Consider the following 26,366-nt stretch of genomic DNA (forward strand, 5'->3'; position numbering starts at 1 on the left):
CTTTTAGTTTAGAGTTTCCAGCTTTGAGCGTTAAGTTTGTGCGTTTTATCTCTGAGTGTAAACCTTTGAAGAAGTATATTTGGCACCTGGTTTTTAGAATTCATACTTCTCATATTCTATAGATTTTTATAAAAATCAAATCTACGCCACCCGCTTGCCACAAACACAAAGACACTCCCCTTTAATCTAAACAGATAGACCAGCGGTCGGGGAACTTTTTTAACCATTACCCCAAAATATGTTTGCGTAAGTTGATATTACCCCTTCCCCCCATTTTGAAAAGAAGACAATCAATGTTTATTTAAATAAACCTTATTTATTGAATTAATTTACAAGGAAAATAAAAAAGTTACATGAAAATAGTAAGTATGTAATAGACAAACAAAATAAAATTCTCAAATTGAATCAAACATAAATTCAGATTTTCAGGTTTCCCTTTCAGTTTTTGGAGAAAAGATGTCGCTTCATGTTTGATACAATTACTTCAAAATTGGGACTTTTGTAAGAGCAATTTGAATACAGTCTTCGGCGTTTAATCGATATCTGTTCTTCGTTTTTATGTTCGTTAGAGTGGAAAAGCCTTGTTCACAAAGATAGGTTGTTGCAAATGGCAGCAACTTTTTTACCGACTCCTCATGGGCAATTTTGAAAGCCTTCGTAGCTTTTGACATCCAAAAAGACGACAGATTGGCTTTGCTCTCAAATTGAATACGTGAGTCAGTATTAGATCGAAGTTCAAGTATTGTTTGTGCCAAACCCGGAGGTTCTTCTGGTATGTTAGCAAATTCACATTTAAAAGGATCTACAACCCAATTGAAAGTACGTATATCAAGATCTGGAAAGTTGTCAGAGAACCGCTCTCTGAGTTTGGTAAGATGTTTTATAACTGTATCCTCGATGTCATCAAAACGTATTATTTTCACAGTCTTCCAAAAACAAAGCTAACTTTGAAAAAGAAGCTATCTTGTTTTGTTCCGTTTTCTGTCTCCAATATTGAAGCTTTAATCCAAACACTGACAATATTTCGCTGGCTGAAATGATATTAATATTTTTTCCTTGCAATTCTTTGTTCAATATATTTATATTCTCTTTTACTAGAAAAATTTCCTTGTTACCCCAAAAAAAATTTTTACCCCATTTGGGGTAATTTACCCCGGTTCCCCGACCGCTGAGATAGATAGATATAAGACATCATCCAATTACTGTGGCGCGAATTGTATATCGAGAATAGTAGAAAGTTGACCATCGTACATTAGCTTCACCATTGGAGTTGTGATTGTTAGTTGTGCGAATTGCTCACTTCCTCTTTGGAATTATTACGTTATGTGCACAATCAATGTGCATGTCGTGCATCATCAAATTGATCGCATCCTCTTTAAAGCGACACAAGACAAATAACGGTATACTCCAGGCTCACATTATAATTAATTCTGATGAATTCGTATGGATGATATTAATGTTTTTTAGAACAATCTCTACGAATTTAAGTTATTTATACTCGTACATCAGATTAATAAAAACAGTACCTTACCATTAAAATGTATTATTTATTTATTTGTTTATTTATTGACGCCCTATTGGGCTTTTAAGTACATAACAATTACAAATTTCATTTTTAACAACAGTATAAAACAAACAATAGAAAATCGAATTAAAATATAATGATTTCTCATACATTATTTACATTTAAAAAGTGGTGGACTAATTTGGCTTTAAATGTATTGAAGTTTAAATTAAATATGTCAGCGACATCACTTAGTTCATTGCCCAACCTATGTATTCTTTCTAACCCAGAATTCGTAGCGAAGTTATTGTTGTAGAATAAAATATTCCGTCTAGTATATTTTGGAGGTATATGTAAAGATAGCAAATTTATAGTGTCAGGGCAGTCCAACCTTGAATGAAAAATTTTACATAATAAAAGGAGATCAAATATTTTTCGCCTTTCAGATAATTTCGATAAGTTAAATTTACTGCGTAAATTGACATAATTGTTTTCAATAATAGGAATACCAATTTTGAAATTAATAAAACGTAAAAATTTATTTAGAATTTTTTCAATTTATAAACAATGAGAGTTGAAATGAGTATTATATCGGGGATTATTAAAATTAAAAGACTGTTGATTCAGACCTGTGACGTTTATTGACACTACGCACACTCGTTATAATCTCCCACGTGACGCATCAGGACTGCCAACATGGCCATACATAACAATGAGGACACCAAATGGTTGAATTGTATTCAACCTGACTTCTAACCAGAGACATGTATAGTAATTTTATAGTTTTTTTTATGTTATTATGTAACATAAACCCTATGGAAAGACCAATTTTCTAGGACTGCTAGGGCAAATTCCACCGTAGGTCTCGTTCATTACGCAGGACTACGCGCCGTATATTTATTTTTCACGACTTCATCACTTATGTCGATTCCCTCTTTATTTTAGAGATTTGACAAGGCAAATTCAACCGCAGTTCTATACAATACACCAGGGTCGCGCGTCGAATATTTTTGTGCTTGGCTTCTTCACTTACGATTCCATCTTTTGCTAAGTGCACCTTTAACATGCATACATTTTTTTTGATGACGACGTTATTATTTATAAAAAAATAATTTTTTATTATAATACAAAATCGTACCTACGAAGCGAAGCGTCGTGCTCTGTCAAGCTATCGTTAATAATAGTAAACAACTTTATAATAAATCCGACGGAAGATAAAACGTAATCGTCGTTAAAAACAACGAAAGTTTAACACGTGGTAGTGTTCTCCAGTGACTTTTTAACATTTTACTATTGTTTTTTTAATAATATAAACTATAAAATTCACTGCATCCCAAACCAAAGTGTTGTGTACAACGGATAAAGTGCGCGGATTGGCCGCTTTAATTATGAGCTCACCTTTCAGGGCTCCTATTGGTTGCGTTTGTGTTGTGAATTTGTCATACCCCTTGTTTACAATCGAAACTATCTAAATTCTCTGTATTAAATCCTTTTAAAGTGACAATTGTGCGTCGAAAGAGATTACTCTCATCTCGCAAAATACTTTTTAGTATACATTTGTGTATTTTTTCTTTTAAATAAAATTATCCAGAACCTACAAAAAAACATATCCGATAATTTTGTGAATAAAACAGAAACTTTTCGGTAAAACCGATAGTGGATTTCGTAGATACATTCATAGTGATAAACTGTTTAAAGTTATTTGTGCTCAATTAGTGAAAATATTAAAAAAATCGTGATATAAAAACTCGATACGGCGACTTTTGTTTTGATTTACGTAGAGCTAGACCGATTGCCCACCTACGAATTTTCAGGCGCAAAGCTGAACAGAACTAATACTTTGTTTCAAACATTGTTTTTTTTTTTTTTATGTGTCCTTATAAAGTAGTGTTTAATAATTAATCGTCCTAAAAAACGACACATAAGCACCATGATGTCTCCTAGTCCAGAGGATATAGGAGGAAAGTGCGTCACGATTGAGGATGCGGATGAAAACAGCTCGGTTACGTCATCCAAAGGCTCGGACGTCACCGAAGCGGAATATCCTTGCGCTTCAGGAGTAGATGTGCTCAATGAAACCCAAGCACATTTGACAGCTCTTCAACTTGTGTTAGCAGAGAAGCAATCTAAGGTCTCAAAAGACCAGCAGCTGAGGATCGCTAGAAACGTATCGGAAGTTTTCAGATCCGTATCTCAGCTGTTGTTGGAGCGAAAGACGATGCGTGCGGATTTAGCTACAGTTACAGCACAACTTAGAATGGCAGAAATAAAAATACGCCACGAGAAGAGGGAAAAAAGGCACCTTGAGCAAAAAATCATACAATTAGAGTCTGATCTCGGGCCTGTAATGCGGAGAGTGGCAGTGGCAACGGAGGCTACCCTCTCTTTTGCTGACATCGCCCGAAAACAGCCATATGATGCTCACCAACCCCCACCAATCACTCAACAAGGACATCGCGTCGGACCACCAAGACCTGCCGTTTGCATCTTTCCAACAGATGCGGACGCCACAAAGGACAGTGACGGTACGAAAAAAATGATTGAAGATACAATTCGGCCATCTGAACTAGGCGTTCGGGTCACGGGAATAAAAAAAATAAGAAATAAAGGCATCCTGATCAATACGGCAACCACGGGCGAACAACAAAAGCTATTAAATGCACCTTGCTTCGACAACTCGAGCAAACTGAAGGCCCGACTACCGTCAAAGCGTCTACCGAGACTGATATTCTTTAATGTTCCCCGGGACCTGACCGACGAAGATTTTTTAAGGATGGCTCTCACTGGTATTCCCAACGTTGAAGACATTGAAGAAACTATTGCAGCCTGTAAACTAAGTCACCTGGCTGGTGCTCGCACAGGTAACGCTTGTCACCGTATCTACGCAGTACCCGCTACCGTACGTAAATTTCTAGTCGAGCAAGAGAAAGTATTTATAAGCTGGACTATTTGCCGCGTCCGAGATTTTATTGGCCTTACTGTCTGCACCAAATGCTACATGATTGGTCACTCATACAAGTATTGCAGAGATACCAAACCCACATGTGGACATTGTGCTTAACAGAATCATACTGGTGAGTCCTGCCCAAATTCCACCATCAAACCAGTTTGCGCGACATGCACCAGATTTGGTAAGCCTGCTGATCATTCAACTGGAGATAGGGACAACTGCCCGGCCTACATCGCTGCACTCAAGAACGACCTTGCAACTATAGATTATGGAGTGTAACATACATGAGCATAAGTGCCTCACCATCGAGAATTATAATCCCGTGACGAACTGTCTACGAATAATGTATATGAACGCGAGAAGCATCCGTAATAAGTTTGATGATATCGAAGAAAAAGTAAGAAGTTCGCGGTACATTGTACACGTGCTCGTCATTACGGAAACGTGGCTTAAGATTGGAGAGGAAAAGTTTTACTCCCTGAATGGTTACAAAAGTGTTTTTGCTTCTCGCCCCAACGAAGGAGGAGGCGGCGTAGCAATATATGTGATTGATACTATGAAGTGTGCAATTATTGAAAATTTCTCAAATGAAAATTCCTTTTTAGGTACAACGCTTAGTAGCAGTGATAGGAAACCAGTTAACATCTATGCTATCTATAGAAAACCCAACACAAATATGCAGGATTTTCTAATACATCTAGAAAAAATACTGAGCGAAAGTAGACAAGATACATTAATATTCGGAGACTTTAACATTGACATATCCATATCCACACACTCTTCATTAAATTTTTGCAACATCTTACAATCTTACAATTTTTCAATACATAACAAAACATTTCCCACGAGAGTCACTGATACAAGCTGCACCTTAATATATCACATCTTATCAAATAGGCAAAACATTCAGACTACTATATCGAATATTGATGATCCACTTAGTGACCATAATATACTTATTGTTGATTATAAGAACAACTTAAAAAAATGTTTTAATAATAGAACCAAATCCCGGATTACGAGACCTATCATCAACAGTATGTCAGTAAAATCCTATCTTCTTGATAACAATTTCACGATCAACTTTAGCAACTCAGAAGACCCTTTTAAAAGTTTCAATTATCACATTAAAAAGGCAATAGAATCAGGTACAACTACACCAAAAACAGGATTAAGAAGTCGGGTACAACTGAATACTCCGTGGTTTGATTCCAAATTAAATACATTAATCAAAGAACGAAACCAGATTCACAAGCAGTGGAAACAAGACCCTGGTAATCTTACTCTTGTAACACTTAAAAAGAGATTGAGAAATACCATTACTAATTATAGGCGAAATCTAAAACACAAATATTATGCGAACAGCTTTCAACAAAACCAAAATAACCCCACTAAAACCTGGAAAATCATAAACTCTATTCTATCAAACCGAACACATAAACCAACTAACGAAATAGAATCCCTCGTGGTAAATGACTGCGTAATTAAGGATCCGAGCCAAATAGCATCCGCATTTAATGAGTTTTTTCTCTCAATAGGAAAAAAGCTAGCAGCTACCATTCCGTCATTCCCGGATGACTGTAATACCGTATTTGTGGAACCGAAGGCTTGCCAATCCTTGTACATGGCTAGGACAAACAAAGATGAGGTACTGAGGATCATCTCTAAAACTAAGCTGAAAGCAGCACCGGGACTCGATGGAGTAACACCATCAGTTCTTAAGACTTGTAAAGAAGAATTAGCGGGTCACCTTACAGAACTTTTTAATTGGTCACTGTCCTCGGGAAAGTTTCCAAATGAATTAAAGTTAGCGAAGATAATACCTATACACAAAGGAGACTGTAAAACATGTATCTCTAACTACCGTCCTATATCACTTCTATCGGTTTTTTCAAAAGTATTTGAGACCATAATCAAAGATAGACTCCTAAAATACATATCTGCGAATAATATCCTTACACCACAACAATATGGCTTTCGGAAAAATTCTAGTACTCAATGTGCCGCCTTTGATTTTATCTCCAACCTTCAACAGTATATAGACCAGGGTGAATATGTGGCAGCCATATTTATAGATCTCAAAAAAGCCTTTGATACGGTCGATCATGAAATACTCTTAAAGAAATTGGAATATTTGGGAATTGTTGGGAAGCCCCTAAATCTCCTCCGAAGCTACTTAGATGATAGATTTTGTCTTGTTGAAGTCAAAGGTGTCTCGAGTGGCTTAGGTAAAATCACATGTGGAGTGCCACAGGGATCAATTCTTGGGCCTCTGCTTTTCTTGCTATATGTCAATGACATAACTAAATGTGGTATCTCTGGAAACCTCCAACTTTATGCGGATGACACTGTAATCTATTATCACAGTACAAGCCTGAGTGACCTGGAGTCTCAAATGAATGTAGATGTCTCAATTCTAGCTAATTGGCTGCGTATTAATAAATTGAGCCTCAATATAAAAAAAACGCACTACCTAACTTTCGGTAATAAGGATTATGTGCCAATGAATATCACACTTGGAACTGAGAAGCTCCAAAATATAGAAGTCACGAAATATTTAGGGCTATTAATAGACTCTAAACTTTCGTGGAATTCCCATGTTGAGCATGTGAAATCTAAAATATCCCCAATAACCGGCGTACTGTACCGACTCCAAGGTCTTCTCTCTACATCTCTACTAAGGGCCACATACTATGCGATGATTCACTTCCATCTGAGTTATTTAGTTAGTATCTGGGGCACTATTACTAAAAAACAAATATCAGAAATACAAGTGATTCAAAATCGAGCAATAAGGAATATCTACCATCTACCGTGGGATATACATATCAAAGATATATATTTAAAGACAAACATACTTCCTTTTACGGTTCTACCTAAATACAATATCACTTGTACAATATTACAAATCATACATAGATCCTCACACACTAACATCAAACCAGCATTTAATTCAGACATACACCAGCACAAAACACGGTCCCAAAATCTAATACACCTAGCATCGTCTACCCACACAACAAAATTTGGTATTAACTCATTACAATATATTGCATATAGACAATACAATGCATTACCTAATGAAATAAAGCAATCAGTAACTAACAAAAAAATATTAGTTAAAACGCTTAAAGATTATTTCCTGAAAATGTTTTTAAACCAGTGAATTTTCGCTCGCTTTCATATGTTGGTTTACTATGTTTCATGTGTATAGATGTCTCTCAGTATTTCTAAAATCTCTATTCTTAACAATGTATTTTTCTTTTTTTATTTATTTTTCTTTTCCTTTTCAATATGTTGTATTTTTTTAAAAGTGTAATATCCTTGTAAAATGTATTTTATGTGTCTGTACTTCCCGTAATGAGTTTTATCTCAACTCATTGGGAATAATGTGTTACTTACCATGTTTTTTGTAATACATTATAAATAAATAAATAAATAAAAAATAATGTTCAGAATCTACGATTTTTTGCCCTTAAGACATAAACCGATGCGATACGGTTAGTGTGTCCATTAGCCAAAAGCAAGCTCCCTTATTTGTTAATTATGGTGAATTTGGTCGAACATTTTTAAATGTCAAAAACAGTTGAACATATTATACACGGTGTCCGAAAACTAGTGGTGTCTACCTACAAGCGGGAAACTGCTGTTTTAATTTTTTCATTGTAACTACACTTTCGTCGAGTGGACTACGCAATAAAACACTAGAAATAAATCAAAAATATTTAATTAAGATAGGAACCTGTTACATGGCACTAAAGTAAGGTTTATAATGAACAAATTAATATCAGTCTACACAGTGACCACACATGTCAACATTATGTGGACCACAAATAGCCCCTCTACATCTGGTGTAACGGTGTTTAGTCATCCTCCGGGCCTTGGATAAACACAGGTAGCAAATTTTACGCACGTTTGACATAGATGGAACCGGAGCTTCTATTGTCTTCTACAATTCGCCAACATTAACAAAAAATATAAGAATATATGAATGTATTCAAATTTTACCTAAAAAAATCTAACGTCAGACTTGATTTACTCGAGTAATAAAACTTTAATCTAGAAAGTTATACCACAACATCGACTGCATGTGATGACGTTCACCAGTTTCGAGCTTATACGGTGACTGTTTTTCACATGGGGACAGTGGAGTCAGTCCCCAGGTATTCCCGAAACTTAATGAAAGAAAAAAAAAAGTGGACGCTTCTCTACTCCACACAAAATGAATGAATTCTTTAAACACAAAAGCAATTAACATTTTCAGAAATAAAATTATTCTGAATGTCTGCCATGGCTTGAAGTTTATCAGCAGGGTTCATTTATTCTCGATCGTTTGCAATCAGAGAACCGCGCATACATACTTGCATGTTTTTTTACATTTACCCCACACAGGAGGCCCTGAAGAAAATATTTTCCCTCAATGCCTATTTTATGTTTGGGGATGCTGTGTGGAGGGTCTTTAAAGGGATGAAATTCTGAGAAGGAAACATGTAAGAGGGGTGGGTAGGAATCTAGGGGTCGTTATGTCCATCCCTCCCACTGCGATGCATGGGGATGAGTTGAGAGAGACCAGATAGAGAGGTCAAACCGGCCCACCCAGGTAGGCTGGCGTATCCGCCGCTAAAATCTGAACACACCTCACTCGATGAACCCGGGCACCCCTGCTAAGTCGTCAAACGTCAGCAGGTCATAAAACATAGCAAACCACTTGAGCTGACCTATGGCAGAGGTATTGATTATCCAAAAAACGTGAATTTTAAATAGAACGGGGACGGTCCGTTATGTCCCCTAGTAAAAAAATACTGAACCCACTGTTTTAACCGTCGTCCCACGGCTCGGTAAGCAATCGACATATACCGAGAGCTGTAAGGACCCTGCGAAGAAAATTATGTTCTAAGACTTGAACACGAACCTTTCATGTTTGAGAAAATTTATATTATATTCTCCGGGCAGTGAGAATGCGATAGTTACCCGTAAAAATATAGTTTCCTAGTTTAGTCGGGGATGTATTTCACTTCGATGTCTGATGCATTAAATGACATCGGTTTCTTAAACCATTATTAGTATAAAACGACGCGCACAAAAGATCCGCCAACATCTTTCAATCATACTAATGCAAATCGCACCATGAACTAGGTATAACAAATTGTTGAAACACGTTTTTCTGTTCGCAACTGACGACGTTTATTTAAACACTGAAGGCTTTACATTATTACATCTAGATGGCGTTAGTAATCCACATTAGCACAGTACATTAATTTTGATAAATATATTTACACCCCCACTTATCAAAATAAACTAAATATACAGTTTATTAATTAGTTACAACGCCAAGTAACTTCATAAACTTATAATGTTTTACATAACATAGACCTTTAGTCAGTATGTCAGCAGGCATTTCCTCAGTAGGAATATATTTAATTTTAACATATTTGTACTTTACAACATCTCGAATATAATGACAACGTACATCTATATGTTTTGACCTATTATGACTTTGATTACTTAAGGCTAACTTTAATGCACTCTGGTTATCGCAATACAAGTCAATTACATAAAGTGTATCAGTAATTTCATGCATCAAATTCCTTAAGTAGACAGCCTCTCTGGAAGCCTCAGATAAAGCAATATATTCCGCCTCCGTACTGGACAAAGAAACTGTTTTCTGCTTTCTACTTTGCCAAGAAATAGCTGAACCTGACAGCATAAAGCAAAAACCAGTATAGGATTTCCTATCTAATGCGTCACTCGCCCAATCACTGTCCACAAAACCTTGTAGATCATTATTATTATCACTATATCTTAAACAATAATTCTTAGTACATTGTAAATATCTCAACACTCGTTTTGCATAATTCCAATGTACATGATTATAGCAATTGTTGAATTGGCTAAGATAACTTACAGAATAAGCAATATCTGGTCTCGTTAATACTGCTAAGTACATTAAACTTCCAATTAGTTTTTGATAAGGAACATTAGGTAAACATTTATCTGTTGACTTATCCAAATTCAATTTTGGCTCAATTGGAGTACATTGTGTTTTACAATCAGACATCTGAAATTTAGAAACTAACTGTTCAATATATTGTCGTTGATCTACAGTAATAACATTTTTATTTTTATCTAAATTAATTCTCATGCCTAGATATTGTCTAACAGGTCCTAGGTCTTTTAACTTAAATTCCGAACCTAATACATTTTTTAATTTAGTAGTTTCAGCCTCACTGTTAGAAAAAATTAGAAAATCATCTACATATAGTGCCACTACGATTTTAATTGTACCCTTCATTTTTGTAAACAAACATGGTTCATATTGACTATTTTTAAAATCTAAAATAGATAAAACCTCTTTTACTCTTTCATACCATGCTAGGGAAGATTGCTTTAATCCATAAATGGCCTTTTTTAACTTTAATACTTTTCCCCCACTTTTGTTTACAAAACCTTCAGGTAATGACATATATATATTTTCTTTCAAATATCCATTTAGAAAAGCAGTACATACATCTAAATGAGTAATACTCATTCTCATCTTAACACAAAGGGCAAACAATAATCTTAGGGTAGAATGTCGCACTACTGGAGAAAAAGTATCTGTGTAGTCAACACCAGCTTTCTGTGAAAAACCTTTTGCCACAAGCCGAGCTCGAAAACGCACTTTATTTTCAATTTCAACTTTTTTATTAAGAACCCATCTGCACTTCACTATTGTCACATCACCCGGATTATCAATAAGCTCCCACGCCTCATTCTCCTCAAATGACTGCTGTTCCTCAGCCATCGCCTGCTTCCACTGCTCCCTCTCTGGCCCCTCAAGAGCCTCTGCGAATACAATCTCCTCAGATGCTGGAACAGTACTGGAAACACACATGTTGCTAAAACCATATCTTTCTGGCTTCTTTCTTTGACGTTTGCTGCATGCATCTGTTACTTGTTCGGGTGTTTTTGTTGACTGGACTACATGTTCTGAGACATCTTGTATTGGAAGTTCAGTGAGTGTTTCATTGCCTTCACCATATGTTGAAGAATCTGAAAAACAATCAAAAGGATCCTCAGTTTCTGGATTATTCTGAGACGATTCCCCCACTGAATTGCTACTCTCTTCCACCAGATTGTCTTCTGTTGTCTCTTTATTAGGAATCCAGATGGCCGACTCTTCATTGGTTAACTTCCCATCTGTCTCATCCTCCATCACTATGACATCTCTGCTAATAATAACAGAGTTCTTGGTAGGATTATACACACGATATCCTTTTACATCCTCACCATATCCAGTTAAAATATGTTGTGCGGCTTTCTTATCCCATTTTAAACGTTTTTGTTTAGGAACATGCAGCATGACTTTGCTGCCAAACAAACGCAGATGACTCAAGTCTGGTTTTGTTCCATACCACATTTCATATGGAGTTTTATCCAATCCTGATGCAATAGATCTGTTTTTCAAATATACAGCAGTATTCGCTGCTTCTGCCCAAAATTTTTTGTCTAACTTTGCATCATATAATAAACATTTAGCTTTCTCTACCACTGTACGGTTAGCTCTTTCACAAAGCCCATTTTGCTCTGGCGTATAATAATTTGATGTTTGATGTATTATACCAGCCTGGTTTAGGTAGTTCTTAAAATCCTTATTGCAAAATTCTAGACCATTGTCTGTTCTTAATATTTTAATTTTCTTACTAAGTTGATTTTCAACAACTGATTTAAACTCATTAAATCTGTAAAAAACTTCACTCTTCTGCTTCAGAAAATATATGAATGTCATTCGACTATAATCATCAATAAATAGTAGAAAATATCGAGCACCATTTAAAGAACTTATTTCCATGGGTCCACAAATATCACTGTGAATTCTGTGAAGCGTTTCTGTACTTCGCTCACCCACATGAGAAAATGGTAATCTCATTTGTTTTCCCTCACAACAAATAATACATTGAGACTTGGTTATGTCAACAGTACTATCATAATTCAAACCATTTACAATACCGTTTCTCATTTTTTGCATATCTTGACTGTTAATATGTGCTAATCTTCTATGCCATAATTTTCCATTAACAGGAGCAGTCAACAAACAACTTTGTGATTGTAATCTCAATTTGTAAACACCTTCTGACAAATCCGCAGTTGCAACTAAATCATTGTTCTTGTTTCGAATATAACAATGCTTCTCTTCAAATATGACATTATTTCCATTCTTGATAAGTTCACTTACGGATAATAAGTTGGTTGTCAAACTAGGCACACATAGCACATTTTTAACTGTTATATGAAAATTTAATTCCGACACAATGTCTACATCTCCGGAACAAACCACTGGCACTTTAGATTCATTGGCGACAGCTATTTCTGGTAAACACTGTGTTGTATTCATGTTCTTTACCCAAGCTTTCTTCGCCGTAAAATGCGCACTTGCCCCTGAATCGACGTACCATTCATTCTTGTTATATTTTCCATTCAGGAAAACAACATTAAAAACACATTTACTTGTATTATTCTTTAACAACGGACACTGATTTTTATAATGTCCATCCTCTTTACACCTGTAACACGTAATTGTTTTTGTTGACGTATTAGCTGTCACTGACAATTTGTTTGTCTTTGACGGACCGCCATTAAATTTCTTTGGCTTAGTGTTGCTAGAGGAATATTTATATTTTGCTGCAAACGCTGTCCCTCCGCTGTCAAAATCACTAGGTACTTCCATGTCGAGTAACTTTGACTTTATGACGTCAGCTGTTATCAAAATACCGGAATGTTCTACCGCCATTACCATTGGTGAATAACGATCTGACAATCCTGCTAACAATAATGATCCTACCCACTCGTCTGTAATTGTAAATCCTGTGCTGTTTAACCTTTGAGCCGTTTCAATCATTTGTGTGACATATGAAGCCATAGAATCACACTTTTCAAGCCTTATTGATATCAAATGTCGAAGCAAGGTTATTTTTCTAGACAAACCAGAGTCATCGAACATGTTCTTCAGTGTATTCCATAATTCTGCCGAACTCTTGGTGTTTTTTATATGCACGTACAAAACTGGATCGATCGTTAATATTAACTTTGCTTTAGTTTTTGCGTCATCTATTGGTTTTATATCGAAATCTGCCGTTGGTTTGATATATTTGTCCATACCTTCCAGCACCAATAAATTCTCTGCCGCAAAACACCAGTCATCGTAGTTCTCCCTGCCTTTTAACTTTGGCACACTTGCAATATAGTTCATTGTCATGTTTCTGCGAAACAACGTACACAATTTATCTACTTTAAACACTAAAATTACTGATAAATCGCAAAACAGTAGCCCATAACCTGTTGAAACACGTTTTTCTGTTCGCAACTGACGACGTTTATTTAAACACTGAAGGCTTTACATTATTACATCTAGATGGCGTTAGTAATCCACATTAGCACAGTACATTAATTTTGATAAATATATTTATATATTTATCAAAAGATAAATATAGCATAATATTCATTGGCTCCGCCATTTTGAACGTCTATAAAGTTTGGTCAAATCTCGCCACATTTGACACGCAACCATACCATACCTCCCATTGTTTATATTATCTATTAATATTGGACAATCTATCGCTTGGAACGATGAACCCATAAGTATTTAAGACGGTAATTAAATCACTATAATTTTAGATGTGACAATGCAAAAATCAACTTCAGGGAAAAGGAAAAACAAATTCTGGATCAGATCCTGAGTCCACGACGATACGACGCCAGGATAAGACCCTCGGGCATCAATGGCACAGGTAAGCTGAAATAATTTCCGATACTAACTATCCACCATGAATTACTCTGTGGGTATCAATTCCAACCAAATTTTGGCCGCCCAAGAGGCACAGTAAGTATAGTGATTAGTGTTATTTATTCTTAAGCAATCTACGTCGAGGTTCAAGTTTTAAAACTTCAGGGACAGAACAGGATTTATCATTATGCTATTAGGTACAACCAGTTAAGACAAAATATGGTCACCCTATCTCTGAAAAGCACAGTTACAAGTTACTAATGATAAAGATCCGGTAATGGAATAAATCAGGCCATTACAGAGTTCACCAACATTTTTAATTGGTATGATTTATGTTTCTTTTTTTTAATTCTAAGACAATCTAGAATGAGGTTCTGGATGGCCCACATTCTTAGTCATTTCTTTTGAATGTCACAGTGGTATAAAAGGATTTATATCGCAGTAAACAATGATATTGCAATTATTTATTAATTCTTAGAAAATTTTAGCTAATGATCTGTTAGCTAGATATCCAAGATGGACCATTTATATGGATTCATTTGAAGGGCATGGGGCCGGGTTTACTAACATTATTAAAGGTTACCAATTAGAAGGTAAGTCTCCAAATCGCACAATAAATATCGCAAACACGATAGTCCAGAAATTTCGATTTTCTTTCGTATTTGAAAGACACGAGTGCTTGTAAAGGTTTATCAATGTGATTTAAGTTATCACTAGCATAGGATTAGAATAAAAATAATAAAAAAAATAATATTATAAGGCCATCTTGAATGAAGTCCAGGATCAATCAGGTTTTAAAGTTTTAAATTTTGTAATATTTCATTTGACATTTGTTGTGTAGATACAGGGGCATAACAGGGATTTACAAATGTTTTGTGACTTTAACTATGAATATCTTCTTTTGGGCATTATTATTTACTATAGTATATAAATAAATTGTCAAGGAGATCCAATTGTGATTTGTTTCGTCGTAGAATTACGTGAAATATTGGAGCTATATTTATAAGGTAAAATAAATTAAAGTTTTCACTATATTCAGTAATATGGATAAAAGATTTAGCACCAAAGCAAACGTTACACTATTTGAAAGTTAAGATAAAAAAATAAAAATCAATGAACTTCGAAGAAGAAGATTGTCTTGAATGACATCTAATGACAAAGAAATAATTTATAGTCATCACCGCTTGAAATACTAATTAACACTTCATTGTCGACTTAATAAACTTCTAGCATCCTAAGAACGACTGTTTTGATCTGGAGTTTTCATAAAGAGATAGATGTGGTATTATTCTACTTCGTTTCTTATTTTATCTTCTCGAATTACCCTGAATAAAAATAATAACAATTCTAACGGCCCCAGATAGGAGCCCCGCGGCATTCCGGTTTTAACCAACTCTTTCAACGCCTGGGCTTTGTGCTTCATTGGTACATTTCCACTAAAAGATTTCCACTCTCTCTTTTAATCGGCATTTTAAAGGCAATTGTTTAAGTAAGACGCCAACCATTATTTATTTTACTAATAGAGGTACCGAAGTGTATAAAAACAAAAACTGGTTAGCTTTTTCTTTTTAAGGAGTTGAAAGCCCACGCACCATCATCTATCTATATCAAACAGTCAAAAATCCTTAATTCTTAATTTTTTTTAAAGGCGACGATGACGGTCCGACGGTTGTTCGTGTCAGCATCTTTCTGCGATCCATCAGCAAAATTGACGATTATAAAATGGTGAGTGAGACATCGCCAGTGAACCCGTTCAGCCCCGACCCTAGGGATATCCATCCATCCAGCTCCGGCATCGTTTTTCCGTACACTGCATACGCATAAACCTCGCGACATGTCAATAAAGCATATCGATCGAGAAACTAGACTTTTCCAGATTGCCTATATTGATTTTATTTAGCAGTCGAAAAACTTTCTTCTGTAATATATATTCATCTCTTGGGATTACCCAGGTTCCGTATCTATACTTTTCTAAATCGATGTTTTAATTTTACAAAACTTTTATCATCAATCGCATGAAAAACTGTACACATATATACATAAGTCCACGAAATTGCCATATGCCAAAGGCAACCACTGGTTTGGATATGTGCAGAAGGGCCGTGATGGTACCGGATATTAAATAGGTGGATATTACTTGTACTAGGGGTAGACTCGTTCCACTAACTGCGTCTCTGTTTGTGCTTCTGTTTTGTTAAGCTAATAACTAAGGTAGGATGTCTGATTGAGAATTTGCCATACATATATTTTGTTTAAAATGATGAAGGAATATGACTTATTTATTTGTGTACCTATATCCCATTATTTTTTTTATAACCGAGAGTTTATTATTATGTCGGTTCTTTTTAAAATCGAAAAGTGGATATCCTTATCCGCCCAAAGAACTGTACTTGCATCATTCCTCGAAAAACTAAACTGATTAATCAAACAACCTCAGCCGTTGAAAATACACTTATCACAACAATAAAACAACTAAAGCTTCAAGATATATCTAAACTAGTCATCCCACTAATGTACAAAATGTATTACAGTATCTTTATGACAGGCCAAAAACACATTAGTTAGTGTTTATGCACCGTGATATAATTTTTTTAAATTATTGTATTATCTACGTCCATACTGATACCCTTATTATGACGGGACATCATTTTTCCGTTCATCCGTTTTCCAGTGTGCATCAAAACTGTGAAAGGAAGACTATTTTGACCCCTGTTTTTAAATCTGTTGACGAAAAAAACATTTCTAACTATCGTTCTATAGCACTCACATCAAACATAGCAAAAATCTATGAAAAAATTGTCAAAAAACAACTCAACAACTACATAAAAGATAAGAAGATAATGAGCCCAAACCAGTTAGGATTTAGGGACAATCTCAGTACACAGGATGCGATTGCTAAATTAACATCAACAATAATGCAAAAGTTAGATAATGGAGAAAAGTGTCTTGGAATCTTCATTGATCTACGAGAAGCATTTGATAGCGTATCACACTCAAAACTCACTGAGAAAATAAAGCATATTCGATTGGACGGAATAGTGCTACCACGGTTCCAAAGGTATCTAAAAGAGAGATTTCAATATGTCAAAATCAATAATACCCTAAGTGAACCCAAAACCTCATCTTTTGGCATACCACTAGGAACTGTCATCGGTCCAATCCTTTTTATTTTCCGATTTTATGTTCGGGTTAAATCTTCCCCATAGGAAAAACTGAACCCTTTCACACACTTTCCCACAAATGATCATCTAGTCAATCAACATTATGCAAGTGCATTATATAAGCAAAATAAATACAAAACAATAGAAGAACAACACGTTAACTCACCAGAGATCAAATGGGAAAATAATTCACCGACTCCAGATATTTTCATATCAGAGGGTTCGGCTCGGTAGAACTCCTAACAGGGCATATAAATCCTACTGTGCCTATATTTAAAAAATCTTTCGTTATTCTACATTCTACATGTATTAAATATGACTGATTTTTGCATTTTAAATATATAATTTTTTTGATAGATCTAATACGCCTAAATTTTTAATGAGAGAGCTGGGTATAATGCCAGTAGCCGAAATACCGAATGGTAATATTTTTATAGTCTGAGAATGCAAAATTCTTTTTATCTCATTTTATATGTATATTATTATTTTTAGCCATCAATGATGCTACTTCACTTGTGGGCTATTGAGCTTTTAAAACTGAATCACAAATTAAATAAAAATATTTTATGCTATCGATCTCGAAAAAATCGACACTAATAGTTTTCAGCTGAATCAGAGTAGATTTGATACACGGTTTAAACAGCTGCCATTCCGAAAATCTGACAGGTTTACCGTTCTCCGGGCAAAAAGCAAGCTTTCATACAATGTTGACATAATATGATACAATGTCTATCAGTTAAATATAACCAAGTTAACGATATGAGATAATGTATTTTTGTTAGTCGTCAGATATCTACGTACATATACATATATAGTCAAACCACGTATTGGTAAATCTCAAACAAGTTTATCTACTTACAACATGCATATTGTTATTTCAGAAGCTAAAAAATTTGTGTTGAAATAAACACTACGAATTGTTTGCATTGCTGTAATTGATAACAACGCGCCAACCGGATTCTCCAAAACCGTGCCTTCAACAGTGCAGATAATGTTAAACCTCAAATTATCCCAACAAAATTCTGCCTGAAAAATTTTAAATGTTTAAAAGGAATAATATTAAATCACATTTCAAAAAGTGCAGTGGATTTGTGACACTAATAAAATTCAATTTTTTTAAAATCTTTTGCATATTTATTTTCCACAAAAAAAATGTACATAATCCACAACATTGATATTTGTTTTTATTTTTTTATTTTTTACTTACTCATAGTAAAATAAGCTACATTTTTCAGATCCTCAATCAAGCACTATTTTCACATGCTTATTAGTTAGAACCGAAATTATTATTAATTTGTAATGGTTGTTTTTGTTCATATATTTGTAAACTTATAGGAATACAGCGTCCAGTTGACATTCAGGGAACAATGGGTAGATAAAAGACTGAAGTTTGACGATTTTGGAGGTAAGTGAAAATGCATTAATTAATCACTAAGACTTGTGTGTTTCGCAAAAATTCTGCTGTACATTTGTCATCAAATGGGCAATCAGCGCCATTTTGTTTTTTTTTACATTTGATAGGTCCCAGTTAAACGCTGATTTCAAGTCTATATTGTTATACTTCTTACTAAACAAAAATTGATAGATAGCTGAAACGGAGCTCGAATCAGCGTTAACTTTTGAGTTGTAAGTTTCTTCGACAAGTTTTTTCAAAATCCCTACTCTTACTTCGATTTTAAACAGCAACTCCTGAGCATATTTGGAGTGAAAATAATAGATGTCATTTTGCTGTCCGATGATTTTTTTTAATAAACAATTGGGTACGGCCTAGCGTGTCACGTAATAAGCAGTCCGCCTCGTTTCAGCAGCACTGTATACAGGGTACGTACTTGACTTACTTTAACCAGTGATTCCTGACATTGTTTGGAGTTAAAAATGTGACCTGACTCCCTAGTCTTTAATGAACTGAACACCTTGTCCCGTTCTGAGTTATTGTAGCAGGAACTGACAGCTGACTCCACGCCCCGAGAGAGAATCGACACACGCTATTATACGAGCTAGCCTGAGGTACTGCTCAGGGGTAGAACCTCTGATGCAACTCTGATGCTTTGAATATAAGTCGATCTACTTATATTCAAAGCTTGGTAACCCTTACACTGGGGCCCAACGTTAGATAATTTACTACTTATATTACAACTCCAAATATGCTCATGAATCGCTGGTTGAAATTCTTCGGTTACCCATTGATATATGATTTGAAAAAATAATACCGCGCCGTACTCATCAGCATATCAGGATCGGTGCTTCTTGAATTAAGTACGCAGTATTATCAAGTGTTGCATTACTGCGCTCGTACCGGATATAATTTATTGAACCTCATATCACAAACAAAATACTTTCAGTATTTCTTATTAGATTCTTATGCGCCGGTTCAGCGTTGGTATATTTAAACCCATCAAAATCTCGGCGTAAGGCCATTTTAACTAAGCCTACGCCGTGATAATATATCAAGTTTTACACTATTCCGACTTTACGCGCCGCTTAATATTTACACTGCGATTTTATAATCTGATGTAAGAAGGTAAAATAATAAAGTATTTGCTCTGCTTCTTCCCCAGGTGGTCTGAAATACCTGACCCTGACAGAGGCGAACAGGGTATGGATGCCCGATCTGTTCTTCTCCAATGAGAAGGAGGGCCACTTCCACAATATTATCATGCCCAATTTCTACATCCTCATCTTCCCCTTCGGCTCCGTGCTGTACACCACGCGCATCTCGCTCACCCTCTCCTGCCCCATGAACCTGCAAATGTACCCGCTGGACAGGCAGATCTGCAGTCTGAGGATGACCAGTTGTTAGTGTTAATTTTTCTTAAACTTTTCAAATTTACGAAGACTGCTTAAAAATGCAATCTGACCTTGATGCTATAGCAGAATGGTCAGATAAAAACAAATTAGAATTTAATATAAAAAAATGCGTAACAATGACATATACCCGCTCTCAGAAGCCCGTAGTTTTTGATTACACCATTAAAGAGAAAAAATTATGCCGAGTCAATAGCTATAAAGATCTCGGTATCGTCTTTGATCCCAAACTAACATTCTCGGACCACATATCACGACTTACTACAGCATGCTACAAACTCCTGGGGTTTATCACCAGAACATGTAAACAATTTCACGACCCCGATGCAATGATAGCCATGTTTGATGGCGTCATACGAAGTAAGCTGGAGTATGCAAGTGGTGTGTGGACTCCGCACCAAACTAAGTATATTAATATGCTGGAACAAATCCAGAAAAAATTCCTCAGGTATGTCTATATGCGGATGCGTGGAACTTATCCAAGGTTCATGCACCATGTGGACTTACTTGAGGCAACAAATAGATTTAGCTTGGAAACTAGACGTCATGCAAATCTTGCAATACTTAGTTTTAACATAATCCATAACTACATTGATAGCCCGTTCCTCTTGGAATGCTATGGTTTATACGTGCCCGAAAACTTCAGCCGTAGTCGTCAACACGACTTATTCAAAATACCATACGGCAGAACAGATATTCTAGCACAACATAGCATGACAAGAGGAGTGGTGCTATTGAATGAAATCTCAGAAGCACTATATATATATATATAATTCTTCTTTAAATAGCCTAAAGTTTTTTTTGTATAATAATTATCTTCATAGGTGTTAAGATTGCCAAATTGAGAATTGTACAGTAATTGGATAATCTATCTTTTGTGCAATAAAAAAAAAGATAAAAATAAATAAATAAAAAAAATATATATCACAGGCGTCCAGATTGTTGGGGTTTATAGAAATATTATTAGACAGCGGGGGACCGCAAGGAGCGGAGGATCCATCAAGTTAACAAATCACCATTTTCAACAAAGGAAATTAGAGTGAAGGCATATATCCTTTGTGACGATTCAAATAATCAAAGTTTAGAAACCGTTCAATGAATTTTGATATATGGAGATGTTCGTGATATATCGAGGTTTGGCCGATGGACCAGTGCTTCGAGGCTAAGGAGGCGAAAAATAACAAAAACCTATTTTAATTACACTTTAAGCCTTTGTTTCATTTCTACAAAGCATAGAAGCTGCGCTTACTGCTTAGTAGCAGAAATTAGGTGTCGAAACGTTTCGCTCGTACACACTCACTCGCATCAGAAGATAGTAAAATGTCAAAAATTCCGTTAATTTTATCGTATTTTAAATGTTCTTATTTCTATATTTTGAAAATGCCGTTTACCTATATTCTAGGTATTAACACGCCTCATACAACATATAACCAACAAAGAAAACAATGCAATAAATGCGTTTATGTCATTTGTACTCCCGCGCTATCCCAGCGCTTCCATGTTTCGCCTCCCTTCGTCTTAGGGATAGCCTCAAAAACAGTACAACTCCATAGTTCGTACATATGTGCGGTTACTTTTCATTTATATTTATGCTCATTTATTTAATCGGTTGTGCAATTGCGGATTGCATACACCACACCACCATACTAGAGAAAGAAAACTCATATTACTATTATTATTACTTGCATATTTTTAATGCTCTTTTCAGACAGATGGACGACTAATGATATTATATTCTTGTGGAATGAGGGTGATCCAGTGCAAGTAGTGAAGAATCTTCTTCTCCCCAGATTTACACTGGAGAAGTTATTGACGGACTATTGCAACAGCAAAACCAACACAGGTACAAAGTACAAACTAAGTAATAATTTTTTTTCCGTGAATCGTTACTTTACCTTACTAATGGATATGTATTTTTTTAGTAAGAGACAGGATAAGATCGAAGAAGTTTGTTTGTTTGTTCAATTTGTACAGGCCACATATAATCCCCGCTCAACAAAAAGTTCCCTAAAGCCATGGGACCACAAAAAAATTTACAAATAATTTATTAGTAGGCTTAGCGAATTCCTCGACTAATATAGCAATATATATTTTCTTACAACGTAAATAACAAATATATTTTTATTACGAAAATAATAAATAAATGGACTAAAAAAGTAATATCCCTCAGGGCCTATGTCATCTTTAAGTATGCTATGCGGAGGAAGTTCTGGGAAGGAAAAAGTATGAGAGGTAGGTAGGAATCTAGCGGTCAGTGTATCCGAGAAAGACGGAAGTATGAATCATCCCCCTTGCTGCGGTATAAAGCGATGGGTCGAGAGAGTCCAGCTGGAGGGGTCCACCAAGGCCTCAACACACCTAACCCGATAAAACCGAGCACCCTAAGTAACCAAGCGCAGCGAACCACTTGAGGTTACCTAAGGTAGAAGTGTTGGTTATCCAATAAATGGTTTCCGGGGCGGTGGTACCCATACCCTCCTCCCAAATTGATTACTGATTACTTAAATTACTTACCGAATTCCTCTAATCTAATAGCCAATGATCCCCTTATGACACTTCCAGTGCCACCAGTACATAATTTACCAAAAGGGTTATTTACTAATACTTGGGCCCGTGTTCAAGTACTGTCAAGTTATCAGGAAAAATCTAAAATTTGTTGCTTATAGATTCTTCCGTGGATCTGCTTTAAATCTTTAAGTTCCAACTCGAAAGCTCCAACTAAAAAGTAGTTTTTGTTAATCTGATGTTATTATTACGCTAGCGTCTGGACGATCTAGGCCCTCTCATTGGTCGAATTCAAATCGTATATTTCGGTAAATCCCGAATAGGGGGTCTGCAGGCAAAATTCGACCACTCTGCCCCTCTGGCGGTATAAGAACGAAGCAAATGACTGGCGCGAATATTTAAATATGCATATTAACCCATTAATGCCCACAACTATTTTTGACTCTAAATTGAATGAAACTTTGGGAACTTGCTCACTATTTTTATACAAGCAAAGTAATTTCTGGAATTTTCTTTTTTTAGATCGGTTCCTTAAATAATCAATGGGTCGAAAACGACCCAGTGGGCATATGAAGTATACAATTCTTTTTTTTTAATCTTTATTACAATGTGAAACATATGTTACTTATTTATTTATTTATTTATTTGGAAAAGTTGACAGCAAATCTGTAATTATATAATGATACAATAATAATATTATTAATTATGCCAATTATGAACTTTCCACTGATGAATAGTTAATGGTGTTACAATGGTGTACAATGGCATAGAGATGTTCTCTTAAATTAATTTCTTGTTTAGTTAGGTAAAAATTAAAAATATTAAAATAAAGGATGGTGGGGGGGAGGAGGGGGAAATATAGGATAAGGATTAAGAGGCAAAGGACGGTAATATATAGGAATTGAACTTCTAGTTTGAGTTTTGTTGATTATTGAGTTTTTGTTTTATGTCGCGTAAAGTCGAGTTAAATATGTCAATATGGTTATAATTTAAGTTAAAAAATTGTGTGGATCTGTAGATAAATGAGTTTTGTTTGGAATTTGTCTTACAATGAGGGAGATTAAAAGTAAGCGACTGTCTGCTGTTGCGATTGGGAACATGGAATAATAGGCGTTGAAGAAGATCAGGACTATCGATTAAATTGTGTGTAATTTTGAATAACATTACCAAATCTGCTACATTTCTTCGGAAAGTTAACGTCTGTATATTGAAGAACTTTGCAGAGTCTTCATTACTGATATGAGATCGAAAAGAGCGGAAATTAAGGTACCTTAAAAATCTATTTTGAACACTTTAAATTCTATTTTTATGTATTGCATAGCCTGGGTTCCACACTTGTGATGCGTATTCAAGGATACTACGAGCGTATGAGAAATACAGTGTTTTGAAAGTAGCAATGTCTTTGAATTGTTTACAGGAACGTATTATGAAACCCAGCATAGAAGATGCGTTAGTGACTACGTGGTCAATATGTTTATTGAAATTCAGTTTACTATCAAGTATAACCCCAAGGTCCTTAATTTCTGATTTGGTAGATAAAGGTTGATGATTAATTGAGTATTCGTGTATAAATATGTTTTTGTTTCTAGTAAAGCGTACGATGAAGCATTTGGATATATTTAATTCCAGACAATGGGCATTAACATACGCGTTTAAACGTTGTAAATCCTTTTGCAGCTTGTGACAGTCTTCGATTGATTTTATAGGTGAGAAGATTTTCATGTCATCTGCATATAGGATGGTCTGCGAGTGTAAAAAGCAGTGACCAATATCATTGATATAGATATTAAATAGTAACGGTCCTAACAGGCTGCCTTGAGGAACTCCCGATGTTACAGCAACAGAGTCGGATTTAAATCCAGCAACCACTACTATTTGACTACGGTTGGAGATATAAGAAGAGAGCCAACGATAAAGATTGCCGTGAATTCCAATCTTCAAAAGCTTGTTCAACAAGGTTGAGTGATCGACCTTGTCAAACGCCTTACTATAGTCAGTATAGACAGTGTCCACTTGTATTCTGTTATCCAAATTATCCTGCAGGTACTCTGTGAAGGTTAAAAGATTTGTGGTTGTAGATTTACCACTAATGAAACCGTGTTGGGTCGTATTCAGGCTGGGCTTAAGAGCAGAATATAGTTGGTCATAGACTATTTTTTCAAAATTTTTGTTAAATATACAAAGTTTGGAGATTGGCCTGTAGTTTTTAACGTCTGTTTTTTTGCCATTTTTGAAAATAGGAGACACATAAGCAGATTTCCATATAACAGGGACAGTGCAATCGGTTAGGGAACGGTTGAAAATTAAAGAAAGGGGTAAGGCTAGATTGTGTGCACATTGTTTGATAAAGATTGAAGGTATTTCGTCAGGACCGGCACCTTTGCGAGTATCAATTTCCTTAAGGTATTTTAAGACAATTTCTCGTGTCACCTCAATATTGCTTATATTGGATGTATGGTTCCCGACGTCAGTTGGATCAAGGGTAAGTGGATCGGAGGGTTTACTGAAAACTGAACTGAAATATTTTGAAAATAAATTTGCAATTTCCGTTCCATTATTGGCTTTCAGCTCTCCAAAATACATACATTTTGGGACACCTTGGGATGCGTTAGAAGATTTGACGTGGCTCCAGAAGTTTTTAGGGTTTGAGGAAATATTGTTTTCAATATTACTCAAGAAACGGGATTTGCTTTTCCGACATAAGTCTTTGTGCCGTTTACGAAGCAGGGAAAATGCGTCATAGTCAGCCTGGTTCTTGTGTTTTTTATATTTGCTAAAGTATTTTGATTTTTCCTTAGTTACCTTAATAAGGGCAGCACTGTACCAAGGAGGATATTTCGAGTTCCACGAAAGTTTGTGAGGAATATGAAGATTTATGAGGTATTTCAAAAACGTATAGAAACCGTCAAGCGCTGGTTCTATTTGAGAGGTAGAAAAAATGGAAGCCCAGTCAGCTTGTTCAAGGGCGAAATTAATTGAATCGTAGTCTCCACGATTATATAGAAAAACTTTTCTTTTCGCATTTGTCAATGAAGGAGTTTCCTGAAATGGCACACTAATGGATAGAGCTTTATGATGTTCATCTTCGGGAACTAGCGGGTCGTCATTAGATTCGACGGAGATTAGTAGATTTGACAGAATCAGATCTAGGATATGACCGCTTGAGTTTAGTTCACCGTTATATTGAGAGAGGTTCAGAAAATGCATACAGTCTACGAAGTAATTACTAACGTGAGTAGAGTAATTACTAGCTGCATAGTGAGCAGATGGCGTAGTTTGGATCCATGAAATTTCAGGAAGATTAAAGTCACCTAAGATAATAAAAGAATCATTGGGGTTATTTGATACTACGTCTGATAACATGTTCAGGAAATTTTCGATTAAATATTGATGTTGAGTCCCTCCGGGGATGTACACGCAACATATATGGACCAAACTGTGAGGTGTAGTATTGGTGCGAATGGTGACCCAAATGTCTTCAGCACAAGAAGTCCATTCTGGTCTGGCGACGCTGATCAGCTCCTGTTTAATAGCTATCACTACACCACCGCCAAGACGCTGACCAGTGGAAGCGTAATCGCGGTCTCTACGATATACATAGTATCGAGGATCGAAAAGTTCTTCGTCTCCGATACCTTTGGTGAGCCATGATTCTGTGAGGGCAATTAAATCGTAATC

The 26,366-nt window shown here is 35.7% G+C and overlaps 1 protein-coding gene across 6 annotated transcripts in view; it reads left to right on the forward strand.

Moving 5' to 3' along the window:
* Window positions 1-26,366, forward strand: part of LOC149417515 (glutamate-gated chloride channel-like) — a 56,489-nt gene that overhangs the window by 5,313 nt on the left and 24,810 nt on the right. For 4 of the 6 annotated variants that reach the window (XM_089640360.1, XM_089640358.1, XM_089640363.1 and 1 more), the window contains exons 3-7: window positions 14,109-14,221; window positions 15,866-15,942; window positions 18,714-18,783; window positions 19,937-20,173; window positions 21,892-22,026. The exons of the other annotated variants lie outside the window; for them this stretch is intronic. In XM_089640360.1, coding sequence (XP_089496486.1) covers window positions 14,109-14,221; window positions 15,866-15,942; window positions 18,714-18,783; window positions 19,937-20,173; window positions 21,892-22,026 — 632 coding nt within the window. The remainder of the gene's footprint in view (window positions 1-14,108; window positions 14,222-15,865; window positions 15,943-18,713; window positions 18,784-19,936; window positions 20,174-21,891; window positions 22,027-26,366) is intronic. 6 annotated transcript variants of the gene reach the window in all.

Source organism: Hesperophylax consimilis, chromosome 15 (assembly GCF_061612785.1).
Source record: "Hesperophylax consimilis isolate HC1 chromosome 15, BYU_Hcon_1.0, whole genome shotgun sequence".
NCBI lineage: Eukaryota > Metazoa > Arthropoda > Insecta > Trichoptera > Limnephilidae > Hesperophylax > Hesperophylax consimilis.